Consider the following 12,110-nt stretch of genomic DNA (forward strand, 5'->3'; position numbering starts at 1 on the left):
CCTGATTCGCACTGTATTGGTGTCGCCATCTGTTAGCTGATTTTACGAAATCCATTAATATGTTTTAATTTTTTATTTGATTTGACAAGTTTGTATGCTTCACATCTAACACAGATACAAAACTAGAATATAATATTTTCTAAATATAATATTGATATTCCCGGAAAAAAACTGTCTTAATTTATAATTAAATTGAAACTAAGATATTTCAGCCGTTAATATTTTGTCTTGTTTTTATCACTAGTTACAACATTCACTACAAAACTAGAGAGTAAAACTGAACGTACCTCAAAATTTAAGCTACTGCTTCTACTGAAATGTTTGAATGTGCTGAAGACGTAGTGGGCGTACTGAGTTGCATCTGGAAATACATAAAAACACGTTGTAGTATTGAACGAACAAGCTGTTTTCTCAACTACGAATTATATTTTTATTACACATAAATTGTTTGCACGATAGCTATACATTAATTTTTATTGATTACTTTAAACTCGTGTGGATTAAGATGTTTTTATTGTTAATAATAATTACGTTAATTATTACCGTGCTGTAACTATAGTTGGTTTTTATATGAGTTTGACCAAACACTGTTGTTGTTGTGTTGAATTATGCACGAAACTACACAATGGGCTATCTGTGCTCTGCCCACCACGGGCATCGAAATCCGGTTTTTAGAGTTGTAAGTTCGCAGACATACCGCTGAGCCATTGGGGGCTTAACTAAACGCAAAAAATTATTAATGTAATTTTTGTTTAAAATTTAATTGGGGAAATCCCCCCAAAAAAAACAAAACAACATTTCTCCACAACATTAGAACCTCAAATATTTACTTATTTATGTGAATTGCACATGGGAAGAGGACAGAGGTTAAGTTGATTCAAACCTCTGCCATGCTGTATTTATGTCCTAAAAACTGTCAGCAACTACTTAAATATACAACTGATTCCTAAGCGTGCTTACTGCTAGCATCCCGCTAGTACAGCAGTAAGTCTACGGATTTACAACGCTAAAATGAGGGGGTCGATTCCCCTCGGTGGGCTCAACAGATAGCTCGACATGGCTTTGCTATAAACACACACATACAGACGCTTGCTGCTACTTATTATATATTAAAAAAAAAAGATTCCAGCGTTAACATAAATGGAACAAAGGTATTTGTAATATTTTACAGCAAAAATACTAATTGTGATACAGTACTAACTAAAGGTGTGGCCATACGACAGGAGTATCGTATCGTGAGGCTGTGAAACGACCAAGTCGATACGTCAATACTTGATGACTACTGTTGGACACTGCACCCGACATTGAATACAAACGGAAATCAGGAGCAAAACACTTTTAATTATGTTGAACTTAATAGCGTATTAGAAACATAAACGCAACTAAATACGTTATTGCCGGTAAACAGTTAACTGTCTATTTCTCAGAGTTCCTACATGATGAAGCAAAACCAAAACTATATTTGTGCATACCCACCAGGTACCTGTCACAATCAGCAAAAACTTTTCAGGAAGCAAAGCTTAAAAAAAAAATTGTTGTGTAGTGTAATCTTTTACTAATCATGAACTTGCAGGTGTGACGGATTCACTGTTATAAATCTGTTTTAATATTGACGTTTGTTGAAGTCAAATTTCAATTTAGAAATGTACCTAACTTATAACGTTAAATGTCTGTTACGAATCTCCCCCACCTACTCAATAACATTGTAAAAAATTCTTGAGTGTATAAATCAACAATATTATATGTATGTACGTAAACAATAATGTATCATCTATATTGTTGTGCACGCTGACATTTCTAGAAACTCGCCTTACCGACGACAAAATATAAATATAAACGTCATATACCATACAGAAGCGAAAACGTAAACCTCATATAGTACATATGAAGTAAAAATTTCATATTCTACATAAACAACCAAAGTGTCATATTCTATGATACATAGAAGCCAAATCTTATACAAGAACAACTAACTTACAATAACCAAACATTATTTGTATGTGGTTTCTGTGCAGAACAACTAACTTACAATAACCAAACATCATTTGTATGTAGGTTCTGTGCAGAACAACTAACTTACAATAACCAAACATTATTTGTATATGGTTTCTGTGCAGAACCACTAACTTACAATAACCAAACATTATGTGTATGTGGTTTCTTGTGTAGAACAACTAACTCACAATAACCAAACATTATTTGTATGTGGTTTCTTGTGTAGAACAACTAACTTACAATAACCAAACATTATTTGTATGTGGTTTCTGGGTAGAACAACTAACTTGCAATAACCAAACATTATTTGTGTGTGGTTTCTGGGTAGAACAACTAACTTACAATAACCAAACATTATTTGTATGTGGTTTCTGGGTAGAACAACTAACTTGCAATAACCAAACATTATTTGTGTGTGGTTTCTGGGTAGAATAACTAACTTACAGTAACCAACCATTATTTGTATGTGGTTTCTTGTGTAGAATAACTAACTTACAATAACCAAACATTATTTGTGTGTGGTTTCTGGGTAGAACAACTAACTTACTGTAACCAAACATTATTTGTATGTGGTTGCTGTATAGAACAACTAACTTACAAAAACCAAACATTATTTGTATGTCGTTGCTGTATAGAACAACTAACTTACAATAACCAAACATTATTTGTATGTCGTTGCTGTATATAACTTAAAACAACCAAACATTATTTGTATGTCGTTGCTGTATAGAACAACTAACTTACAATAACCAAACATTATTTGTATGTCGTTGCTGTATATAACTTAAAACAACCAAACATTATTTGTATGTCGTTGCTGTATAGAACAACTAACTTACAATAACCAAACATTATTTGTATGTCGTTGCTGTATATAACTTAAAACAACCAAACATTATTTGTATGTCGTTGCTGTATAGAACAACTAACTTACAATAACCAAACATTATTTGTATGTCGTTGCTGTATATAACTTAAAATAACCAAACATTATTTGTATGTCGTTGCTATATAGTACAACTAACTTACAATAACCAAACATTATTTGTATGTCGTTGCTGTATATAACTTAAAATAACCAAACATTATTTGTATGTCGTTGCTATATAGAACAACTAACTTACAATAACCAAACTGTTCTTTCTGCTGTGATTTTTTTTCTTTATTCTTCTATCACGGTTTCGTCTTGAAGGTACTTCATCTGGATTTTGGCCAAACATGAATCATCACGGCTCATCACACAGCATAACTTATTGTTTGTGATAATATTATCATTCATTCATTGTCTTCCTTTTGGAAATTGTGGTATAAAGTGTTTCATATCCTGGTTACATACGTGTTTTATGTTGATGTCTGACAATTTGCTTAGTGAGAAAATTCAAGTTCGATTCTTTCACATTTGTTCGTTTGATCACCAAAACACTTTACACTTCCACGTAACTAACCAAGACCAGTTCTAGTCGAAAGACTTATTATTAAGTGGTTCTGAGTATAAAAAATATTATAGATTTTTACAATATTTAAACTGTGGCTTCTCCCAGTGTTTTTAGAAAGTTTAAAGTGTGACTTCTCCCAGTGTTTTATAACATGGATGACGAATGCCACCAGAATTCACAAGGTACTAATTTTTGTTTTCTGTTTCTGACTTGTATGTAATCGCATATTTTTTCAACAACACGAGTGAAAAATTTAACAGGAAATTACAAATTTATTTTATTTGTTTAAGCACAAAACTATAAAAAATATGTGCTTTCTGCCCATCGAGAGTATCGAACCCCGATTTTAATAGCTTGAAAAGCCTTCCCACTTATCTTTGAGACCGCGAGAGGCTAAAAAGAAACAAACACAAGAGTCACTAAAATATCGGTCTGTGTTTTGAAACAAAAAGCTGATTCATTTATATCTTATGTTAACATATAGAAGCACTGTAATGTTTCACTTGTGTGAGGACACTTTTCGAAAACCAGTCATATAACTCACACTAAAGCTTCTTCTGTGTTACAATTCGTTTTAAAAATTGTAACATGAAATATATTTAGCAATACACTTTGTTAACAACAGTAAACAGTTTTCAATATAAATTATTTATAGTATTGATCGTTTCTACAAATGAACAAGCTATTTTTGAACAAACTACATTTCGTATAAATGTTTTAAGTTTGAGATTCTAAACCCACTTATCTTATTTATCTGGTTTCAGACCAGTGTCTGAAACCCCATGTCATGTTTCACTCGTTCTATTTTTTTTTTTTTCAAGTGTACCTCCCTAGTAGCTCAGCAATTAGTCTTAAAACATCTAGCGTCTTAAACCAGGTTTCGATACCCGTGGCGGGAACAGCACAGATTGATTAATTATGCAGCTTTGTTCTGAACAACAAACAAAGAAACTTATCGTGAATGTTAAAATAACTCACATGAATGGATGCCGTAAAAAACTAGCAAATCTAATTTGTCTTTCCGTCGGAATTATTGCGCATAGTAAGAATTTAAAGTATAAAGATCTAAATAAATAGTTTACAACCTAACTAACTACACGTTTAAATTTAAAATTTAATTAATATTCCCAATATCAAAAGTTTTTTTTTCTAAATGTCTGGTAACCAGCTTAATTTGAAAGATGATTAGTTATCACAAAAGGGCCTTTATACAAGTAAGCAAGAAGTGAAGTGAAAAGGTGGCCCCAAGATGTAATTTGTTTGAAGATAAAACAGATGCTGATTAATTTGTTCACGGCATTTCTAACAAGGATATTAATTAGAAGGAAAGGCTTTCTTTAATAAGTATATATATATATATTATTCGTAATATTACAAAAACGACTCTATTTGTTTGTACAAATAAATCATAACATATTATGTTAACAAATAAGGTAAGTGAAAATTATTTCCTAACGGTATGAGTGTAAGTATGGATAATGGAAAAGTATTTATTGAACTTCACACCAGGTGGACATTTCTGTTAAAAATGAAGTTATTTTGCTTCCCTCTTTCACGCGTCTCGCACGAGTCAAGGGGCGTCTTTGCACTAAATTTGTTGAATATTAACACGAAGTTCAATTCCAGAAAATTCCAGTTAGACGTGTCTTTTCGAGACAAGTTTTCGTTTGTGAATCGATAACATTTTATGTGAGTTATAGCAACCTCATGTTTCCATACTAGTTAGCACTAAGGTCTACCCGTTGGGAGTAAACTCAGCATGTATCAGTAAAGTCACATTCTCAGCATCAATAATTAAGCAGTTGGCAATCTTTTATCCTTCTTTATCATCTCTTCATGTTTAGCTTTCAACTGAAATACGAGCGATTTCACTTGTGATTCGATAGGGAAGATTGAATGATCACTGTAGTCAGCAGTAGGATGAGCAGACACGAATACTTTCAAACCAGCTTCAGTCATAATATTGTACTCAGCTTGCTGCACAGTATCTACCAAGGTGGTTCTAAACCGTTTCTGAACATTTCATTCTTCTCCTGCTTAGCCATTAAGCTTGTACCACACGACAGCCATCTTACCACTTACAATCACTTTACGCAGCCCCAACGCTAAAAAAAGTACGGGAAATGCTTTCTTTTTAGCATAATAAAAATGTTCAAAACTTTCAGCTCAATTTAAGGAAAACAGAATTGTATAACTGTTTTTTTTACAACTAAAATGTCCCCCACTGGTTCATGAGGGGGCCTGTTAAGTTACAAGTAAGCTATATTCATACTTGAGACAACAAAAACTACGATTCATCCCAGACGAGTTATTATGCTACATGCTACAATTTGAAATAGTCTGAAACTGAGTTAAACCTTAATTTTAATTTAGAAGTTAATTAAATGTTAATATGTATCAAATTTACAATATTTACCAACAATATTGATACACACAATTTTCTTTCTTAAAATAAATATATTTTAATACACACACAACAATACAGTTTATAATACAGGCAATTACAAATAATGATTTATGTACGAAGCTTTTACAAACTTAAAAACAATACTGAGTCTGCTATGTGGTTCATAACTGAATATTTGATCGACGGTTCACGATGAGTTACTTAATTCTGAGTTGATACACAGATATAATTCATTTAACGAGAGCCAGCTAGTTCTTCGCTGATCACAATCGAGTTTTCGCAGATGCAATTATATAAAATATTCGTAAAGATACTAGCATCCGAATTTAATTTTCTGAAGTTAAACGGTTTTTAACATTCCAAATCTATAAATGTTCCTAATCGCATATCTGATGTTCCCGATTAATAAGCGTTAATCTAGATTCCGAGATTTATGGTAAGTCAACACCCTCTACTGTCTCTAGGCACCTCGCGTTGGTTACGTTTTACAAGCGTTAGGCAAATTTCTAGAAATATTAGTTGGCACAACAATACTGTTGATACACTAATGCTATCGTAAGACATGCATTGTTGATTCTTACACTCGAGAATCTTCTACAAATGTAGTGAATAGGCAGGAATTTCGCAATATACATTTAACAATATAAGTTACATACATTTTTAAGTAAATATTTAACTGAAGTAAACATCGATATTAAAATAAATATATAATAGTAAATCCGTCACAAGTAAAATTACTGTAACTGTATCTGTTAAAGTTATCCAAATATATTGGAAATAAGTATTTTGAGGAATGGAAATATTTAGATGAATAAATAACTTATCATAGTTAACTAAGTACACCATAAAGCAATTCTAAAACAAAAAAAGTTGCAGGTGTTACCACAAGGATTTGTACGTAACACATGTCATTGCTTGATATCATCCAGTATTATTGTTTGTGATTTTATGTGAAATGTAATGACATCGTAATCTCCTTGTCTGTGATGTCACAAGTTAATATAAAGTTAGGGTTGTTGTTAAGGATTGGAATTCCTCGAAACTGGTGTAAGTGAGAACAAGTCTAATAACTAGTACAACTGGATAACAAGTGTAATAACTGTTACAACTGGATAACAGGTGTAATAACTGGTACATATGGGTAATAAGTATAATAACTGAATAACAAGTATAATAACTATAACAAATGGGTAACAAGTGTAATAACTGTTTTAAATGGGTAACAGGTGTAATAACTGGTACATATGGGTAATAAGTATAATAACTATAACAAATGGGTAACAAGTGTAATAACTGTTTTAAATGGGTAACAGGTGTAATAACTGGTACATATGGGTAATAAGTATAATAACTGGATAACAAGTATAATAACTATTACAACTGGGTAACAAGTGTAATAACTGGTACAACTGGTTCGTGAGCTTTGGTTCGAAGTTATTGGAGGGCTTATCACAGTAGAGTATTTCTGACAAACTTGGCTAAAATACATGTCTTCTGAGAGTGGATGGCTAACATATAAACTATATTTAGAGAATTACCGTAATTCAATTGTGGTACTGGTTTATCCAGAGCTATAACCAAGTGCTATATTAGATATAACTTAAAGTAGCTTCCCAACTCCAGAAAACCAAAACAAAAGGAGAATTCTTCCACAAGCCAGAGGTGAGTCTCTCTCAGGAAACCTCTGTAGGACCAAACAAGGACTCTTCAACATAACGTTCTTACATCTAAGATTTTTAGTCTCGAACATAAACCGTTCTTCAATATGAAAGTATCAAGGGGCACTTATAACAGCCATTGAAGACATTTCTCTGCGAACTAGACAAGTCTCCCTGAAGCAATAGATCAAACCAAAAGTATGAAACCAGATTCTTCAAAAGTTTTGTTTTGAAATTTCGCACAAAGCTACTCGAGGGCTATCTGTGACAGCCGTCCCTAATTTAGCAGTGTAAGACTAGAGGGAAGGCAGCTAGTCATCACCACCCACCGCCAACTCTTGGGCTACTCTTTTACCAACGAAAAGTGGGATTGACCGTCACATTATAACGCCCCAACGGCTGGGAGGGCGAGCATGTTTGGCGCGACCCTCGGATTACGAGTCGCGCGCCTTACGCGCTTGGCCATGCCGGTCCTTCTTGAAAAGCTAAGAGAGCGTGTTGTACAATACCTTCCCGTGTCTATGAAGCCAATTGCTAGTAATTTCGAGAGAAGTACTTGGTATAAATATTAGAGGCAAGCATATTATCCTCAAAGCAATAAAATGAATAAAAAAACAACTCATTTCTTGTTGGCCAGTTACCTAACAGAGGGTAACCGATGGTGTAGATGTCATATGGTGTTAGTTGAATACAGTAGATAATATTGTAAAGTCACTTCTAAATACGAAGTAAATCGTTATAAATTCTTTTCTTTTCTAGTTTACATATCTTTGAACAAATATTTTACAGGTACAAACGTGATGGGTTGTTTGTCGTTCTGATGAATCCAGTTCTGTTCAAATGACTAATATTCAGATTTTCTGCGTTTAGTCGTTCTAACGATCTAAATTACTCATAATATTTTATCAGTAATCAGTATGCAAAGCTTACGTATGAAGAAAAAATAATTCTACTTATCGTCTGTAATGCTTTAGGACAAACAACCAAACATGTTCGCCCTTTTAGCCGTGGGGGCGTTACAAGGTGACGGTCAATTCCACTATTCGTTGGTAAAAGAATAGCCCAAGAGTTGGCGGTGGGTGGTGATGACTAGCTACCTTCCCTCTAGTCTTACACTGAAAAATTAGGGACGGCTAGCTCAGGTAACCCTCGTGTAGCTTTGCGCGAAATTTAAACCAAACAAACAACCAATGGGCTGCAAACTACAGCTATCGTTCCTAGGTAACTAATTAACTATGGTAACACTTTCTTGCTGTATGGAACCCTGTGGGCTTGCCATGGTCTTGAACAGTAATGTTGGAATTATCATGACCAATGAGAGAAGCTACAAGAACGGGTTATAAATAACTTCAAGACTTACATAATGTCACATTTTGTAACAACATTCAAGTGGCATGGAAAAATAATTGCTGTTGACAACACCTCATCACAACTGTTTGGTTACAATGACAGCTCGCAGCAACAGTAAAGTTTCTATTTACAATTCGTCGGTTTGCTTTCTCACTTTAAATTGTGCTGAATAATTGATAAATTGTGAACAACTATCACCCAGAAATACTCACAAACAACATCATATAGTATCATAAATAATACTAAAAATTGTCAGAACTCCATACAGTAATAAAAAGTATTCATAAAACTGAATATTGTCTTTTTTTCCTCAAGTTTGGTACCATATAGTACCCCACCAATAAAATGTGAACAGGACAAAGTATATAAGAGTGTGTAAACTACCCATTTCAAAGCCTTACCGTATTGAAAAGCACCATACCTACGTATCTCTACTTCTATATTTATCGTGTGTCATATCTATATAGTTCTTACGAAACCTTCCGTGCTATGTGCTAGCATCACGCTGGTGGTAAATATTGCAGCACGGAAAATAAGGTGCGTGACTTACACTAGGAAAGAATATCTATCAGTAATAATAGCGGTCCGACACCAGGGAAATGACATCGTAGGCGATAGACAAGAAGTTAGAGACAAAAACAGTCGTGACGAAAAACAAAGCGAGATCTTGTACGCTAGAAATGCTAGTTGAATTTTGTAAATCGTTATCAAAGCGCTAAGGCTATCATGATATAGATAGGATTGAGAGAAGAAAAAATAAGTAGAATAACAGGAAAACTAAGATAGATAGATACATACACTGACATAGAGAAATAAAAAATTATTTCATACATCTAGTACTCGACGTGCCTAGAATACCCGTCTCTAGGAAAGGCATACATTTCAATGGAAAACAATAGTCAAAATTTTGATTTTTAAACCAAGAGATTAACACTGATTTATTACATTTGAGCGTATGTTAGATGCATACTAGTTTATTACATTAGAGCGTGAATTAGATTAACACTGGTTTAAACCATTAGAGGGTATGTTAGATTAACTGTAATTTATTACGTTAGCTTTGTTTCCAGTTTCGCGCAAAGCTACTTGAGGGCTATCTCCTGTAGCTGCCCCTAATTTAGCAGTAGGATTGACGGTCACATTATAACGGCCCCATGGCTGAAAGGGCGAGAATGTTTGATGTTATGGGGATTCGAACCCACGAGCACCTGGGCATACCCGGCCATTGTTACGTAAGAACGTATCTTGGATTAACATAGACTTGTTACATTATTGTGTATGTTGGATTAATACTGGTTTAATATATTAGGGCGTCTTTTAGATCAGTATTCATTTACTGCATTAGAGCGAATGTTAGTTCAAAATGTCTCTATTTAGACCTCAAAATATGGGATTAAAGTCTACAAAATGTATTAGTTGTTGGAAAAGTTACGAAAAAAACATTGAAACTCAAGTGCCAAAAGACTGCGGTTCTCAGTGAGAGTGGTATCATTAGAAATAATCTGAATCAGAGAAGTATTATTAAAAATAACCTTAATAAGAGTGGTATCATTTAAAATAACCTGAATCAGAGTGGTATTATTAAAAATAATCTGAATCAGAGTGGTATCATTTAAAATAACCTGAATCAGAGTGGTATTATTAAAAATAACCTGAATCAGAGTGGTATCATTTAAAATAACCTGAATCAGAGTGGTATTATTAAAAATAATCTGAATCAGAGTGGTATCATTTAAAATAATCTGAATTAGAGTGGTATCATTTAAAATAATCTGAATCAGAGTGGTATTATTAAAAATAATCTGAATCAGAGTGGTATCATTTAAAATAATCTGAATCAGAGTGGTATTATTAAAAATAATCTGAATCAGAGTGGTATTATTAAAAATAACCTGAATCAGAGTGGTATCATTTAAAATAATCTGAATCAGAGTGGTATTATTAAAAATAATCTGAATCAGAGTGGTATTATTAAAAATAACCTGAATCAGAGTGGTATCATTTAAAATAATCTGAATCAGAGTGGTATTATTAAAAATAATCTGAATCAGAGTGGTATTATTAAAAATAGCCTGAATCAGAGTGGTATCATTAAAAATAACCTAAATCAGAGTGGTATTATTAAAAATAACCTGAATCAGAGTGGTATTATTAAAAATAACCTGAATCAGAGTGGTATTATTATAAATAATCTGAATCAAAGTTGTATCATTACAATAACCTGAATCAGAGTGGTATTATATAAAAAATAACCTGAATCAGAGTGGTATTATATAAAAAATAACCTGAATCAGAGTGGTATCATTAAAAATAATCTGAATCAGAGTGGTATCATTAAAAATAACATGAATCAGAGTGGGATTATTAAAAATAACCTGAATTACAGTGGTATTATTATAAATAATCTGAATCAGAGTGGTATTATTAAAAATAACCTGAATCAGAGTGGTATCATTAAAAATAACCTTAATCAGAGTAGTATCATTAAAAATAACCTGAATCAGAGTGGTATCATTACAAATAACCTGAATCAGAGTGGTATCATTAGAAATAATCTGAATAGGAGTGCTATTATTATAAGCAATCTGAATGAGAGTGATACTTTTAGAAGTAATCTGAATCAGAGTGGTATTACTAAAAATAACCTGAATCACAGTGGTATCATTAAAATAACCTGAATCAGTGTGGTATTATTAAAAATAACCTGAATCAGAGTGGTATTATTAAAAATAACCTGAATCAGAGTGGTATCATTAAAAATAACCTGAATCAGAGTAGCATTATTAAAAATAACCTGAATCAGAGTGGTATTATTAAAAATAACCTGAATCAGAGTGGTATTATTAAAAATAATCTGAATCAGAGTGGTATCATTAAAAATAGCCTGAATCAAAGTGGTATTATTAAAAATAACCTGAATCAGAGTGGTATTATTAAAAATAACTTGAATCAGAGTGGTATCATTAAAAATAATCTGAATCAGAGTGGTATCATTAAAAATAATCGGAATCAGTGTGGTACTATTAGAAGTTATCTGAATAAGAGTGGTATTATTATGAGCAGTCTGAATGAGAGTGGTACAAAAAGTAATCTGAATCAGAGTGGTATTATTAGAAGTAATCTGAATCAGAGTGGTATTATTAGAAGTAATCTGAACCAGAGTTGTATTATTAGAAGTAATCTGAGTAAGAGTAGTATTATTAGAAGTAATCTGAGTAAGAGTGGTATTATTAGAAGTAATCTCAATGAGTGTGGTACTATTAG

The 12,110-nt window shown here is 32.8% G+C and overlaps 1 protein-coding gene across 3 annotated transcripts in view; it reads right to left on the bottom strand.

Moving 5' to 3' along the window:
* Positions 1-12,110, bottom strand: part of LOC143223732 (A-type potassium channel modulatory protein KCNIP1-like) — a 68,339-nt gene that overhangs the window by 22,954 nt on the left and 33,275 nt on the right. For all 3 annotated transcript variants that reach the window (XM_076452085.1, XM_076452084.1, XM_076452082.1), the window contains one exon: positions 288-361. In XM_076452085.1, the coding sequence (XP_076308200.1) occupies positions 288-361 (74 nt within the window). The remainder of the gene's footprint in view (positions 1-287; positions 362-12,110) is intronic.

The sequence above is a fragment of the Tachypleus tridentatus genome, chromosome 8 (assembly GCF_004210375.1).
Source record: "Tachypleus tridentatus isolate NWPU-2018 chromosome 8, ASM421037v1, whole genome shotgun sequence".
NCBI lineage: Eukaryota > Metazoa > Arthropoda > Merostomata > Xiphosura > Limulidae > Tachypleus > Tachypleus tridentatus.